Source organism: Mobula hypostoma, chromosome X2 (genome assembly GCF_963921235.1).
Source record: "Mobula hypostoma chromosome X2, sMobHyp1.1, whole genome shotgun sequence".
Lineage (NCBI taxonomy): Eukaryota > Metazoa > Chordata > Chondrichthyes > Myliobatiformes > Myliobatidae > Mobula > Mobula hypostoma.
Window position 1 is genome coordinate 44,255,475 of NC_086129.1, and position 17,639 is coordinate 44,273,113.

Here is a 17,639-nt window from a genome sequence, read left to right on the forward strand (position 1 = left end):
AAGAATAACATGGACACTCAATAACAAGCGGGAGAGAGAGAACTCCTTACATCGCAGTTATTATTACAGAAAAGCCATTTTAGACACCTCAGCAGCCAGTGTAACCAAGACACAGTTACAACTGGATATACATGTATTTGGGCACAGAGATCGACTAGGGCTAGTCAGCATGGGTTGTGCGTGGTAGGTTGTCTCTATCCAATCTTATAGTTTTTGAGGAAGTTACCAGAAAAGTCGATGAAGGCATGCCAGTGTTTTTTGTCTACATGGTCTTTGACAAGGTCCCACATGGGATGTTGGTCAATAAGGCTCATTCGCTTGGCATTCAAGATGAGGTAGTAAGTTGAATTAAATTTTGGCTTTACAGAAGTCAGAAAGCAGTTGTAGATGGTTGCTCCTCTGACTGAAGACCTGTGACTGGTGGAATGCAGCAGGAATCGGTGCTGGGTCCGTTGTTTGTCATCTATAATCAACCATCTGGATGATAATGTGGTAAATTAGATCAGCAAATTTGTGGATGACACCAAGATTGGGGGTGTAGTGCAGGGGTCCCCAACCTTTTTTGCACTGCGGACCAGTTTAATATTGACAATATTCTTGTGGACCAGCCAACGGGGGGCGGGGGGGGGGTGTTAATCGCAACCGGAATATAGGTGATAAGTGGCTAATAAGCTCAATTTCGTTTCTAAAAGGGTTTACCTAACGAATTTAATATTAAACACAGTGCATATTTTCCTTGCATGAATATAAGTCAATTATAAGTCAATAGCATCATAACATTTTAAGTAATATTTGGATATTAAACGCACAGCACATATTTTCCCCGTATGAACATATAAAACCATTGCAACACACCAATATCGCTGAATCAGTGGGAGCCCTGGGCTTGTTTCCCGCAATCAGACGGTCCTATCGAGGGGTGATGGGAGACAGCGATACTCGAAGTGGGTTCCTGATGTCCAGTCTATTCCACTTAGCAGAGATATGATGTTGGAAATGGCAGCAACGTTTTCAGTGCTTTCACGGCTACCTCAGGATAGTTAGCCTTGACTTTGATCGAGAATGCCGGCAGAGATGTTATGTCAAACATACTTTTCAGCCCGTCGTCATTTGCAAGCTCGAGGAGTTGATCTTCTTCCCGCGCTGACACGGATGACGCGCGGGTAATGACGTCGCGGGCATTCAAGCTCAACTGTGCGTGACAGGGAATGAGGAAAGGTGCAGCTGACTCTTTTCCAGGGTTACCAGATTGGCTTTTCCGGCACCAAATCCCAGAAATCTGGCTTTTTTCCAATTCGGCCGGCGTCAGAAAATTCATTTGGCTTTTTACATGCTAAAATTATCTGCACGAAAATTACATACCACCCTTCTTCTAAAACATTTTCCTTTAAGAAAAATGTTTTTTGGTCAGTTACATTTGGTAATATTTCTGCCGCCAAGAGTCTGGGCAAGAAGGCGCCAACCGGCAACATGGTCACACCACCAAATCATATCATTTCCTCGCGGCGCGGTGGTTGGGGATCACTGGTATAGTGGACAGCGAGGTAGACATCAAAGCTTTCAGCAGGATCTGGACCTGTTGGAAAATGACCAATGGAATTTAATGCAGAAAAGTGTGAGGTGCTGCACTTTGGGAGGACCAACCAGGCTAGGTCATGTGCAGGACACTAAGGAGTACAGTAGAACAAAAGGAATCAGGGAATACAGATCTATAATTCCTTGAAAGTGGCCCCACAGGTAGATAGGATCATAAAGCTTTTGGCACATTGTCTTTCTTAAATCAATGCACTGAGTACAGGAGTTAAGATGTTGAAATTGTGCAAGATATTGTTGAGGCCTAATTTGGAATATTGTGCCCAGTTTTGATCACCAACCTACTGGACTTTTAAGATATGAGCAGAATTAAACCATTTGGCCCAATGAGTTTGCTCCACCATTTCATCATGTCTGATCCAATTATCCTCTCCACCCCAATCTCCCTTTATGCTGACCAATCAGAATCAACTTCTGCCTTAAATATAGAGACTTTGCCTCCACAGCTGCATGTGGCAAACAATTCCATAGATTCACAATTCTCTGGCTAAAGAAATTCCTCATCTCTGTGCTAAAAGGACGCCCCCTCCATTCTGAGGCTATGTCCTCTGGAACTATGGTTATATACTCTCCCAGTCTCTCCACATCCACTCTATCAAGGCCTTTCACCATTTGATAGGTTTCAATGAGGTCACCCCTCATTCTTCTGAATTCCAGTGATAAGGTTGAAAAGAGTGCAGAGAAAATTTACATGGATGTTGCCAGGACTTGAGAACCTGAATTATAGGGAAAGGTTGAATAGATTAGGAATTTATTTCCCAGAATGTAGAAGATTGAGGGGAGATTTGAGAGAGGTGTACAAAATTATGAAGGGTATAGATAGTGGAAAAAGCCTGCTTGTACTTACCCTAAGGTTGGGGGAGGCTACTAAAGGTTATGGGTAAAAGGTGAAATGCTTAGAGAAAACTTCTTCAGAGGGTGGTGAGAGTGTGGTGGATGTGGGTTCAGTTTCAAATTTCAGAGAAGTCTTGATAGATACATAGATGGAGGGGGATAGAAGGCTATTGTCCAGGTGCCCATTGATGGGACTAGGGAGATTAATGGTTTGGCACAGACTAGATGGGCCAAAGGGCCTGTTTCTGTGCTGTAGTTTGTATGACACTGTTGAAATGTTCAAGCAGCTATTACAGCTTCTAAGTATTGGTATGTTCTGATCTACCACTATGTGTTGCTTTACATTTTGTAATAATAGCTTCACTTATCACTGGATCATCAAAACTAGGGCTTGTGCTGTTGATTCTGATTTTCTAATCATACACAATCCTTTTTCTCTTTTCTCCATTATATCAACTGTGCCTTTTGTAAAACAATGCACTTCCAGGGGTAACATTCTAGGCCCCACCCTATATCATCCTTAAGGCTTGCCCATTCACATTGTCACAGAACAAAACATAGAAACAGGTTCTCCAATCCAAGGCTAGCATGCCAACCAAGTTGTTTAACCAAGCTAGTTTAATTTGCTTGGCTCATCTTCCTCTAAACCTTTCCTATCCATATAACCTTTTTTAAAAATGTTGTATTTGTACCCATTTCTACCAGTTCCTCTGGCAGCTCATTCCTGTGAGGAGAGAGCTGCACCCCAAGGGGCCTTTAATATCTTTTCCCTTTCACTTTAAATCAATAATTTTTTTATTTTGGACTCTCCCCAGCTTGGGCAAAACTCTGCCTATTCACTATATCTATGCCTCTCATAACTTTTAAAACTCTACAAGGTCACCCATCGCCTCTTACAATCCAAGACAAAAAATGTAAATATAACCCAATACAACTCAAGGCCACCAGGCCCAGTAACATCCTTTGAAAATTTATTTTTGAATCTCTCAAGTTCAATGACATCTTTCCTATACACAGGACAAACAGAACTGTATGCAGAACTCCAAATAAAAACTTATTGACACTTTGAGTACAAGAGCTGGGATGTTATGGTACAACAATACAGTTTTTAGACTGATGATGGCAAGTGTGCCAAAAGCCTTCTTCACCACCTTCAAGGAATTATCTACCAGCATCCTGATGTCTCTGTTCTAAATAATCCCTAGGGCCATACCAGCTCCTGGACAAGTTCTGCTCTAGCTTGTTTTACTAAAATGCAATACCGCATATTTATCAGAATTAAATACACCTGCCATTCCTCAGGCCAGTTGATCAAGATCCCATTACAATTATCAATAACTCTCTTCACCATGTATCACACCACCAATTTTAGCATCGATGCAGCAGGCTTTAATGCTCAAAACCCTCATATTTCACTTCTCTTCATTGCATCATACATGGGATGCCATGATTTCTTAGTACAGGAGCGATCCTTAGGACAAATGGGGCTTTATGAAGCACATTAGTAAGAGGCATATAACAACTTCTGAAGAATTACCAACACAAATGGACCACTGATTTCTCTGCAACATGGTACAGGAGGAAGCACAAAATACATTATAGACAAAAGATTGGTTTTCTTTTCATTCTAGCAAAAATACTTTGCAAAGCACGCTCTCAAACACTGATAGCCTACCCCTATCCTAATAGTATTACAGCAAGAAGTTCATCAATTAAGGAATAGCTGCAGGAATGAATAACTAGGAGGTAGAAAATAGTTGAATTTGTATTCATAAAAGTACTTAGAAACAAAACAGTCAAAACTAAAGTTTCAATAGTTGTGTTTTTGGAATATACAAAATAAACCCCACCATTCCAACTGTACAAAAGAAATCCCAATAACAACTAAGCTATTCAAAGTTAATGAAAAATCTCTTATTGCAATAGAGTATTTGCTCCAATAACTGTCAAAGAACTATATCGAGAACAATTTCAAAAATACAGTTTATATAATCTTTTTATTCCACAGAACAAGGTTCTTGAACATCTCTATTCTACAAATGTTATAAACACAAGTAGATTAAAAAGGTAGTGCTAACAAGATAAATATACATTTCTTAACATATGATTTATTGAATGCATAAAAAAACCATTAACTATGTTCATTTAATTTTAGCCAATGCTGCTGCTCTTCGCTCAGTGTTCTGAAACAGAGCTCGGATCAAATTCTTTGCTTCAATCGGAGAAAATTCTGCTGCAAATGGGCCCTTGCCATCAGTCCACCTAAACATAAAATCAAAGGAGATTTTAAAAGTTATTCAAGCTACTAATCCATTACAAGCTTGAAATGAAAATAAGCAAATTAGTTTTCAGCAGCCATTCCAATTATGTTGTACTTTTGATCATTTGGTGACAGGTTATTGAAGTCAAGAAGTGATTCTATCACAATCTGACAGAACAATAGTTTCATCCCATTTAACGGAGCAAATAGGTCCTTTCTAACTTTCAGGCAAGGATCACACACAAAATGCTGGAGGAACTCAGCAGGTCAGCTGACTATTCATTTCCATAGATGCTGCCTGTCCTACTGAGTTCCCCCAGCATTTTGTGTGTGTTGCTCTGGATTTCCAGCATCTGCAGAATTTCTCATGTTCATGTAAGGATGCCAAGATTCCGACAACAATGCTGACAAAGTGATGAATACAATTCTTCATGTGGCTGGAGACTAAACAGCCTTTTATCTTACTGATAATGGGAAACCAATAGCTCAGGAGGTATGTTGTTCATTATCTCATCATCATTACTTCAAATGTAATAAGGTTCTTACAAAGGTTGTATCAATTTGATGAAGGCAGTTAGTTTGCAGTTATGTACAATTATCTCTCTTGTTCAAGATTGGTCCAAAAGTACATTTGCTAACCTCTTTAGGATCAGAATCATTCCCTGCCACATTTACTGAGGTCTGTTAGGTGAGCCAACATTAACATTCAAGAGGACAACGTCAGACTGCAACACTAAAGACACAAATTGTATAGTCTCCACAATGTCTCCTCTATATAAACTATTGAATAATTTATCCTTTCATACATAGCCTCATTCAATTCTACAATTTATTCTTCTTTCTAAAGGTGGAGTTGAATAGACTCCATAATTTATAATCAACTACAGACATAATCCCTTCCCTGGTCTACCAAGTACATTTTTACATAATAGATGGAAAAGCATGAACAAGTTAAACAGTAATAGTCATTTAGACATTCTGTATCAAAGCAACTTCTCTTTCTTCTTTGCGTGTGCACACTCTAATCTCCCATTAGCAAAGAACAAAAAAGTGCACAGCTAGAAGTGTGTGGGGGGGGGGGGGGAGAAAGAAAGAATATATCAAAGAGCTATATAACTTGTGAAATGAACATTTACCGATACATGACCAATTGCTAATTTGGCCAATTCAGCTTAATCATCGAACCAACATTTATTCAGAAGACAGAAGAATAACTTCAGCAGAGTATTGGTTTAATGACAAAATCTAGTGCCACATTCTCCTTTACTGGAATGAAACAAGTTTATCTAACAGCTTATTCATAATGCAAGGTCTTACCTGTCCACCAGCTCCTGCAGGCTAGCCTGGAGAACTATCATTAGCTCCTTGAATTTCAGCCACTTTGGCACATAAATTGGTATCTCTTCCTGAAACTTTTTGTTTTTGCTTTCTTCAAGTAGTGGTCGAAAAATTCCAGGCCCTTCTTCAAGTATAGTTTTACATAATGAATACAGACCATCAGCACTTTCTGAAGTAATGTCCTGCAAAACACAAGGAAAAATACTTCATAGAAAACTCCTACCATAGAAAATCTGTTTTATCAATGACATGACAGGGAGGTACGTCATTCAAAATCTGTTTGAATTTGGTATGACTTTGTCATTATAGAAACACCAATTTCGATTGAAGATTGTAGATTTGTATCTATTCCAAAGGCACATAAGATGACTTGAGCAAACTAAATTCGCCAAAAGATAGTGAAATTAAATTGTGATTAAATAAATCCGGTGTTTAGATAGTAGTCAGCCTGGCTGGTCTGAAGGGCCTGTATCAATACTATATTTATTATTCTATGACTAAACTTATAATCAAGTGGTAACCATCGATGTACAGTGGGATACTTTGGGACCAGCACATTTTGCCCCAATTAGCCAAAGTTTCATGGAAACAGTCAAAAGGCGGAACAAATACGAACTACCGCTAAACCGAGCAACAAATTAAGCATTTAAATGAAATACAGAACAAATTAGGCTACCAATACAACTACTACATTATAAACTGTGTATTAGTTCTAATAATTATTGATGGAAGAATTTATCGCTGCCGTGCTCATTTGATTGTAAGTGAACAAAATCAGTGCAGATATCTAACACAGATAATTCATTGCCTTCCTACTTAAAGTCAAAATAAAAAAGACAAAATGATCACAAATTACTGCTTTTTGAATCAGCATCCATCAGGCCAAATGGATAACATAACACAAGCACATGCAGCTGGCACTATATAAAAACTGTTTGCTCCATAATATCTAATGGCCATTTCTGGCACCTCCAAGCCTGAATGCTTGAAACTACACTGAGCAAAACAGTACTGAATTGTCTTTACTGCTTTATTTCTTCCCAACCATTGGTGACAAAAAAATCACTGCTTTTTGAACACAAGCACAGGCAACTGACACTACTTAAAAGCTGATCGCTCCAAGCATGCTGTAATGTCTAACGGCCACATAATGCACACAACTAGTTAGAAACTGTTCAGCAACAGTCTCCTGCCCAAATTAAGAGGTATAGCGTCCCAAATAAACGAAAAGAATTCCGACTATTTTAACTATTTAACTTTAGTTTCTTTAAGAGTTGTCCCCAAATAAACAGCTGCTCCAATTAACCAGAATGCACTGCACTAGGGTTTGGAAAGGGTCATCTAGTATGCCAATATCCTTCATGGAAAGAAATCTACTGTTTCCTTGATTTGGCCTTTGTGAGAAAAGTGTTAATTCTTAATGGAAACTGGAGACAATATACACCACCATTTCTAGCAATATCCACATCCTTTATTAGTATCACAACAAAAAAAGTTTTCCCCCATTTCCTTCTAATTACCTCCAACACTGTGATCTTGTTCACAATATCCGTGATTGCAGTATTAAGCAAAGTACCCAAAGCTTTGCAATATATGTGAACTGGAAGCACATCTTGCCAAACTATGCCCAGTCGCTTTAACTGATGAATTACCTGTAAGAATCAACAAGCTCTGTTAAAAGGTGGAATAGAACAGTACAACTCAAGCACTAGGTTAGGTTAATGGAACAATGTTAATTATAGGGCTGTCCCTCAAGATGAAACAAAAAAAAAGCAATTCGAATAGAAGCAAACTGGACAATTGTTGAAATCCATCAACTTCCTTCAATTCTATGCTATACTCAAGACAGAATGAGACTCATAGAAACAATCAAGTGGGGTCAAGTAAAACTGACACCAAACAGAACTGTGATTTGGTGATCTGTAACGCAAACTTCGGTTTGTTATGATGTTGGGTCCCATTCTTCAGGCTCACCATCTGGCCATTTTTCTACATCCCAAGGCCTCAGCTTAGAAGACGAGCTCACCTTCGGGGTTCCGAGGCTCTGCAGCCCCGGAGACTAGCTGATTCTACGCCGGTGCCGCAGACTGAAGTGTTGCGGGAGAAAATGGAATATCGGGAACAGTGAATCAGCTGTCGAGGGCTCTGCACACGGATCACTCTCTTTCTCTTGTTGGCGGGAAAGAGTTTGTTGCCAATTCTTGAGTTGGAGAACTCAGAAAAAAGCAACACTTCAGACTTTAAATCAGCGAATTGTTTTGTTTATGTCTCCCCTCTCAGTAAGTGACACCTCTCTGCCCCTTTATAAGGAAGGGAGGAAGGAGGGAATCTGGGTCATGTCGAATTGTTGGGTGAATGATTAGTTTTTGTTGTACTGCAGATCATGGTCTTTCTTGGGGGCTTTGTTATTGCTTGCTTGCTGGGTAGAGGGTGCTGATGCTTTCTGCTGAAGTAAGTGGAGGAGGGGAGGGTTAATGCTTTGCTGCTGCTTGTGCTTGGGAGGGCTTTGGGGTTCTAAGGTTTTTATTGACACTCATTCTGTGGGGCACTGCTCTCCTTTTGTGGAAGTCTGTCGAGAACAAGAATTTCAGGTTGCATATTGTATACATTCTCCGATATTAAATGGAACTAATGTAGATCAAGGCATACAGTGCCAGATTTCGGAGCCATTCTAGCAAGAACACAAAAGGGTGTATTCTGTAACAATGTATAATAATTGTAGTTTTAAGCCAAAAATAAAATTAAGCAGTAGAACTCTGCTCACTGTCTGCAATTGTATTGAGATACAGCGTGGAATAGGTCCTTCCAGCCCTTCGAGCCACACCACCAAGCTGTCCCCAGACTTAATCCTAGCCTAATCATGGGACAATTTACAGTGATCAATTAAACTACCAATCAGTACATCTTTGGATTGTAGTTGGAAACTGGAGCACCCAGAGGAAACCCACGCAGTCACAGGAAGAACGTACAAAGCCCTTGCAGGCAGTGGCGGGTATTGAACCTGGACCGCTTGCACTGTAAAGCGTTGTGCTTACCACTACACTACCATGTCACCCTAATTCATTCTCATTCATCTGACCTGAAGAATCAATACAATATTGGCCACAACGCTTCATTACATTTAAAGTTCAAAGTAAATATTGTCAAAGTATGCATATGTCACCACCCTGATTCCTTTTCTTGTAGGCATTCACAGTAGAACAAAGAAATACAACAGAATCAATGAAAAACTACAAAAAACTGACAAACAACCAATATGCACAAGACAAACTGTGCAATTACAAAGAAAAAAATAATTTAAAAAAATACTGAGAACACAAATTATAGAGTCCTTCAAAGTGAGTGCATAAGCTGCAGAATCAGTTCAGTGTTGTGGTGAATGAAGTTATCCACACTAGTTCAGGAACCTGATAGTTGTAGGGTCATAACTGTTCCTGAACCTGGTGGTATAAGACCCAAGTCATTTGCATCTCCTTCCTGATGGAAACCCTGAGAAGAGAGCACGGCCTGTATGGTTGGGGGGGGTGGGGGGGGGGAGTTCCTGCTTTCTTGTGGTAGTGCTCCTTGTAAACATGATTCATGGTAAGGAGACCTTTTCCTGTGATGACTAAGCTGCATCCGCCACTTTTTGTAGGCTTTTCCATTCATGGACATTGGTACTTCAACACCAGGCCATGACGCAAACAGTCAGGATACTTTCCACTATGCATCTGTAGAAATGTCAAGGCTTTAAGATGACATGCCCAACAATTCACAATCTATAGCCCCAGAATGAATGTCAGAGTGCTGTGTTAAGTCACTACAGTATTGCAATTTATGAGCATGTAACCGAGAACATTTCTGTTTGCCAACAGTATGTCGAACAGCCATTAGTGATCAGAATCAGACCTCCTTACTTTGTGTTGTCCGGTGTGTAATAAGCTCTGCGATACAAATGGCCAACTGCTAGATAAGCTTACAATATACACTAAAAACACTCAATCTAATTCTGTATAAATTGAAAACACTGAGAGTTTACGTTGTTTTGAAGTACACTCCACCCAGTTTCAAATACAGCACACTACACTACAATGTACTGAAATCAAACAAAAAATTTTTGGATGAATAAACGTTCCAAGCAGTTGGAATGGATAAACATATTCTAATACTGTACAGTCTCAATGGAAGCTCAGTTAAATATAGTGTAATTATATACAGGAAATGCTGATATCACAAAGGCAGTTTACAGTTCAAGAATCTATCCACTGATTGATGTTGAAACACAGTTGAATCTGCTTTGCAAGTCCAGAACTTCCTGGTGCTCTTTACACTTTTACATTATTCTGCCCTTTAACCTATAGGGAATTACTGCAGACAGCCAGTCAGTCTGGATAGATCATAATCACTCAAAATAAATTCAAACAGAATTACAAAATATGACTTACGACTATTCTTCTAACATAAAATCAGAATAATACTCAAACACAAGCTGGAGGAAAGATTCTGCATTTCAATAAACAAATATGTGAACACGTTTTATATGCTGGCAGATTTACAGTTTGCCCAAATAGAATTTTACAGAACATGTAACAGGCTAGTCAACCCTAATAACCCTTAGCATCCACAGGTTCCTTTTTACCTTCCTCAGCTAACCCATCCTTTATCCCCAAATGTGTGTACCTCCTTTCCTCTAAAATACAGTTAAATTGACGACCTCAAATCCCCCTTGTGCTAAATTATATATATAGTGGACTGAGAGTGGGAAGGGGGCAGGGAGAGAACAATCATGGTTGGCAAAAAGAGGAAAGAGCAGGAAATACCAGAGAAACATTCTGCAATGATCAATAAACCAATTGTTTGGAATCAAATTACCTTGCCTGGTGTCTCAGAGCTGGGTGTGTCAGCAACTGCGCCACCCCACCCCCCCTCAACCCAGGCACTTCTTCTCTGCCCACCTCCTGTGGCACTCCACCCTCACCATTCCCAACACCCTTTGTTCCTGCCAGACTTCCAAACTCACTCTCTGCTTCACAATGACAAATACAGTACTGTGCAAAAGCCTTAGGCATGCTAGTTATATATGTATGCCTGAGACTTTTGCACAGTACTGTACATACTCTAGTAAGAGTCAAGAACAAATCGACTCATGTTTAATGGGATTTCAAAAGCAGCAAAAAAGGGAATATATTTTTCATGCAAGAAACAATCATAATTTGGAATTCAATACCTGATACATAGGTGGAAGCAAATTCACAAAGGAAATAGACAAGAAAGAATATGGCTGCAGGAAAAGGACCAGGGTATAGAACTAATTGGATTGATTTTTACCAGATGTCAGCTCAAGTTCATGTAACAAATGGGGGATTGGTAGCTGTAGAATCAAAATCTAGACTTGCATTCTCTCATCCATCTGCTTTCTGGAGGAAAACATCCCCAACTTGCACTGCCCTTTCTGATCAGTAAAACTATTTCTTGTTGCAAATATGATTTTTTTTCTGCACTGTTCTGTATCGTCTTTTTTGTAAACAAGAGACTAGAACTTTTCCTGGTGAAGCATTTCGATTTTTCAAACCAATTTTTTTAAACTGCATTTGTCAGTAAACTCCTTGGCACACTTGCAAATGGCAAAAAAATACAGTATGCCTCACCTGCCGGACAGCTTTGTTTGCAGCTGAGTAATTATCTGCATCCTCCAAACTAGAAAGATTTCTTGCAGTTGACAATCTTTCCAATAACTCATCTCTTTGGGTACGCAACTGTGCCAAAAAGCATTCCGTTCCTGGCAAACAAAAGTAGTCCTATTTAAATGCAGGATTTAAAATAAAACAGAATATTGTTCTATAATGTTGGACAGATTTTTCACAATACTTTGTAATACTCCACTTCAATCAATTAATTTATATGTATTTCAAAGACAGCCACATTATGCTAACTTCTAACTCATAACACTGACATTCCATTCCGAGCAAATTGATTTAATATTGGTTTTGTATCCTGGTCTTATTGTATAACTGGCATGTACAATGCAAGTGGTTTGAAATCCCTTCAACCAATGCATGTTGCTTTGCATTAAAGGCTTTGCAACAGATCTTCAGACAATAATGAACATATCTAAAATGAGGACTGCATCTACTACTGTCTACAGAACAACAGTACTTCAGGAGTCCAGATTCCTGTCATATAAAAAGAAATGAATGGAGTGTGCAGTTCCACTGAACTTCTGACACCTAGGGTCAATTAGGTAAGCTCAACAGACAACCTTAGCAGAGCTTTGCAAGTAGTTAATTTAGTTTGCATTTCTTAAAAGAGTAGATTTTTTTCCCCACTATATATTCATTGATCATGTATTTTATTCTACTGCCGCCATAAAGTTAACAAATTTCACAACATATGCTGGTGATATTATACCTGATTCAACAAGCAAAAGTATTATATTGGGTTGACCGTTAAAATATGGATAATAATGGCGAGAAGATGGATTTGGAGCAGAATATTCATACCTTACACCCAGAGAGGGTTTAACACACAGCAACGTATGAAACCAATAATTAAAGACACGGCTAAACATTAAACCCAAACAACAGAAACTCAACATGTGAGATCTTTAGGGATTATGTTTCACTAGTGCAAGATATCCTATTAATATAGTCTAAACAGACACTGGCCTTAATGAATTTAGTGAGAGTCTGTGATCAATCAAGGCCAGAATATAGTCAATTTTAAGTTTAATATTCAAAAATCAATATACTCATTTCACATTAGCTTCCTTAGCTTGAAGTTCCTTCAGATCTTTTTTTGCAGCTTATGAATCCAAAAATGCTGCTGCAATATGGATTCCAGGTCTACATCCTGTCAAAAGCAACTATTCCCAGAATTAAGTTCAAATGAAATTCCCACAAAGCAAGAACTCATGTCACAGAAACAGCTCTGATATCAAAACATGGTTCCAATGTTTTGAAGGAGCAAGATAGCTGAACTTAAGTTACAATGAATTAACTTGAAATAAAAAACCTGAGGTATGGAACTTCCCTATAGTAGGGGAATCCAACAAAGGGCACAGCCTCAGAACAGAAGGATGTCCCTTTAGAACAGAGATGGGAGGAATTTCTTTAGCCAGAGGGTGGTATACTTGTGGAATTTATTTATTTAGGGATACAGCGCAAACAGGCCCTTCCAGCCCAACTCATTGCCACAGATAGCTGCAGAGGCAAAGTTATTGGGTATATTTAAAGGGGAGGTTGAAAGGCTCTTGATTAGTAAGGGCAAAGGTTACGGGATAAAGCAGGAAAATGGAGTTGAAGGGGATAATAAATCAGCCATGACCAAATAGCGAAACAGACAAGATGGGCCAAACGGCCTAATTCTGTTCCTACGTCACTTGAAACCACCTCCAATTAAATATAGCAAAGAATGAGTAATAACTTGTGTATAAGCAAATGCTGCACAAATCTTTGACATGTGTTCAAATATTCAGTGAACCAAAATGCAGTTACACACCTAATTGCCTAAAACTTGGCACAAAGTCCACAAAGGTTGCTGTTCCATTGCACAAAGGATTTGGGAGACTGCACTGGAACTGGTGTCCCAGGGTAATCAAGTGGTGGGCAATGTACATACAATTGTTTTGATGGATAGCAGCCAGTTGGGGCAACTTCTGCAGTGTCTCCCTAAATTAAAATAAGAACAGAAAGATTGAGAATCCATTGTAACATGGTATTTTCCAGAAACTACACAACAATGTACACAGATGTTGTCATTTAATAAAAACAAATATAAAGTCATGCTGAAGTAGCAGTGAAGGTCAAAAACCAAGTGCAAACCAGGTTTTGTCACTAAAGGCACAAACACAAAGCAACAACAAACAAGGTCCAATTTGGATGTGACAGAACAATAAACACAAGGGATTCTGCAGATGCTGGAAATCCAGAGTAACAAACACACATAAAAAAGCTGGAGGAACTCAGCAGGTCAGGCAGTACCTATGGAAAAGGGATAAACAGTCAACGGTTCATGCCGAGACCCTTCATCAGAACTGGAAAGGAAGTGGGGAAAAGACTGAACTTGAGCTGAGCTACTCTCAGTCTAAGCCAAACCAGACCTGGAATGTCAGGGTTTAGATTGGGAATCAGAGAAAAAAAATCCTCTGGTTTCTTCCCCCTTCCTTTCCAGTCCTGATGATGTGTCTCTGCTTGAAATGTCAACCGTTTATTCTTTTCCATAGATCTTGCCTGACCTGCTGAGTTCCTCCAACATTTTGTGTGTGGCAGAACAATGGTCTGGCTAATAATGTTACAGTACTGTGTAAAAGGCTTATGCACAAATGAATAGCTAGGGTGCTCAAGACATCCTTGATATAATTAATAAATATAGATTAAAGACGCACAAATTGGTAAGTTAATTGGCTACTACAGAGCATAAGCGAGTAGGAAAGTTTAAGCAGTGGATAGGAACATGGGGAAGAATAAAGTGTGACAAATATAGGATAGTTTAAGTTTTGCATGATAGCTTACATGGATTCTGTGTGGCAAAGGGCTTGTTTCCATACTGTGTTTCCCTCCCACCCCAATATTTCCATACATTCCAAAGCTAACATTTTGACAATGACAAAAAAAAACATCACTAGGAAACAGGCAGTTTGTTTTGAACAAGGACTGGCACTGTTAAAGCCAGATAATTAGATTCTGGATAAATTTGTAAATATAATTTCTACTTGTGCAGGTTCTCCCCAGGTAACCTATCCCATTGCAAGTCAGAGAAGTCTGAAATGAGTTCCAGGTGGCAGAAGATGCTTGCAGTTTAGCATATTCATCCTGCCACTCTTCTACTCATTCATATGTATGAGCTAGACACAAATCATGCATTCATGAATTGGGGAGGACCTGCAAGTTTGATCAATTGCTCAAGAAGAATGCACCTTTGATGAGGTACAAGCTTTACTAGATAAATTCCTCAAATTTCATTCCATTGGAGAACCTTCCTCGGAGTTTAGAAAAATGAGGAGTGTCTTCATTAAAGCAAAAGATTTGACAGGGAAGAAGCAGACAGAATATTTCTCCAGGTTTGCAAATCTGGAAGTGGCATTCATCCTAAATTGAAATAGTGTGAATTTTTAAAATTTAGTTTTTTGAATGGTTCAGCACAAAGACGTGGATGTTTGGCCATTTCAGTTATGAGGAAGAGGAGAGCAGACTTATGAGCACTAACAGAATCAGTAACACCGGGAGATGGAATTGAACCATAATCTTTCTGAAAAGCACAACAGGCAAGATGGCCATATGATCTATTATTTCTTCCATATAACAGTAAGCAATTGGATAACATTAGCAAATAGGTGGAATAACTAAACTAATCACACAAGCAAACATTACAAACTCATCTGAAAATGATTACAAATTTAAAAACTGATTAAAGACGACATACTTACTTGTGATAGGTTGGAACAACATCATAGAACAAGTGAAAAATGTTTCTAACTGTGTAGAACAACTGCACAGCACTGAAAAAAGCAAATAAAGTATAAATCAAATGTTCAGCAATGTAATTCAAAGGTTACTGAAGCAGCAATCTCATTAATTGCTTAAAGCATGCTGGTGCACCCTCTAGTGAATAAACAGCAGACTGAACTTGAGCCGTACTGCTCAATCCAAGCCTAAAAAGATCTGACATATCAGGGCTCATATTGGAAATCTGAAAAAAAAAACCTCTGCTCAACCAGAACTTTAATAGACAAATCACTGCATCGTTTAATGTTACCATAGATAATTTACAACATGGACACCATGCATCCCTTCATTTAGTTTTACTTTTTTTTTTAAAAAAGAGATGCAGCATAGTAAGAGCTTTGCAGTCCAATGAGCCTGTACCACCCAATTACATCCATGTGACCAATTAACCAATGAACAGTCTTTGGACTGTGGGAGGAAATTGGAGCACTCAGAGGAAACCCACAGGCGACAGGGAAAACAGACAGACAGCAGTGGGAATCAAACCAGTCACGGGCAGTGACTACTAACTGCTACACTATCACACCATCTATGGCACTCAGAGTTACCCAACAGAACACTATCTTCCAGTACTTGGTCCATTGCCCTGCTGCTCAATACTCTTAAGTATCACACACAAAGTTTGGTGTAAATATGATGAGTATCTGCCCATTTCTGAAAATGGATCCCAGACCTCTAACATCCTCTGGGTAAAAAGAAATCTACAACTCTTCATTAATCCTTTGATCAATTTGTTTGAATCTATGCTCCATCTTTTAATCCCTCTGCCAGAAGAATAGGTCCTTCTTGGATTAATCAAGCAGGCCACATTATTTGGATTATCAATTTTGATATTTGATAAAATGCATTTACTCAGTATTTCTCTCACCAAACAAAAAATAGCCACAAAATCAGAGTGAGAGTATGTAGGAGGGCCGTCAGAAAATATTCTACTCCCACTGACAATGAAAATCTGAATTAATTTTCCACAAGCCTGAAAGTCAGCTGAGAGGTACTAACACAAGATAATAAGATGACCAGATATTTGCTAATCACAGAATCAAAGGTTGGTATGAGGATTTGAAATGCTGAAGATCGCGTCCTAACTAAATGCTGGATCAACCCTGATGGACTCAAATCTTTCAAATTGTATTGGATTGAAGAAGTTAAACATGCAAACATTGATAGCATTAATTTCATTAAAGTATATATTGGCTATTTGACCATTAAACAGCCTGAAAAACTGACTTTCTTTGAGTAATCTACCCAAATGTGATCTGCATAATGCAACAGTAAACCCCCTGGCTTTTCAATACCAGCTGAACAGAAACTTGAATGAAGCAACTTATTCGGCCACCAGAGCAGTGCAGTAGTTAGCACGACAATATTACAGCTCAAGGGGACTGAATGTCGGAGTTCAATTCCTGTAATCTCTGTAAGGATTCTGTGAAAAGTGTAGGCTTTCTCTGGATGCTCCGATTTCCTCCCACAGTCCAAAGACATACTGGCTAGGAGATTAATTGGTTCATTGTAAATTGCCATGTGATTAGGCTAGGGTTGCTGGTGGCATGGCTCAGTGGGCTGGTGGGGTTCTGCATTGCATCTCTAAATAATAAAAATACAACTTAAAAATCAAAAGTAATAAGAATTGACTGAAAAATGTCACAACTATAAAAGCAATGGAACATAGCACCACCAATTAACTCTTTCTGAACCACAAGTTTAAGGCACTTTTGCTAGCAAACATCTCTTATGAAAAATATACAATGTACAATCAAGCTGACATTAATCTCAATGATGTCATATTAGTAGTGAGACTGAGGTAATGTTACAACTGCAGTGGCAGAAAAAAGGTCAAACATTCAAATGTCTGTTCATATTATCACCATTTTGTAACTGTAGACCAATGGTAACATTTTCTCAAAACAATGGACAGATTTCCATATGTATAAATACAGAAACATACTGTACATACAGTTTTCTTGTGAAGTACTATTCTTAAAGTGACATTCTTCCTGGAATGTAAAGCTCCCTCATACATAGGTGAGTAGGAATGTACTTTGGCAAATTGACCTAATAATTGCTCCATTAGTGCAACTTTAACTAGTGCCCAGCAAGGCCCCACACTATCAATATCTCCAGTGGGGCAATAC

At 38.9% G+C, this 17,639-nt stretch overlaps 1 protein-coding gene across 1 annotated transcript in view; it reads right to left on the bottom strand.

Moving 5' to 3' along the window:
- Positions 1–4,405: 4,405 nt before the first annotated feature.
- zw10 (zw10 kinetochore protein) overlaps positions 4,406–17,639 on the bottom strand; it is a 41,452-nt gene continuing 28,218 nt past the window's right edge. Inside the window, exons 11-16 of the mRNA XM_063038336.1 lie at positions 15,429–15,500; positions 13,502–13,671; positions 11,653–11,783; positions 7,546–7,677; positions 6,005–6,207; positions 4,406–4,689 (exon numbers count right to left, since the gene is read on the bottom strand). Of these exons, the coding sequence (XP_062894406.1) occupies positions 4,569–4,689; positions 6,005–6,207; positions 7,546–7,677; positions 11,653–11,783; positions 13,502–13,671; positions 15,429–15,500 (829 nt within the window). The 3' untranslated portion in view covers positions 4,406–4,568. The remainder of the gene's footprint in view (positions 4,690–6,004; positions 6,208–7,545; positions 7,678–11,652; positions 11,784–13,501; positions 13,672–15,428; positions 15,501–17,639) is intronic.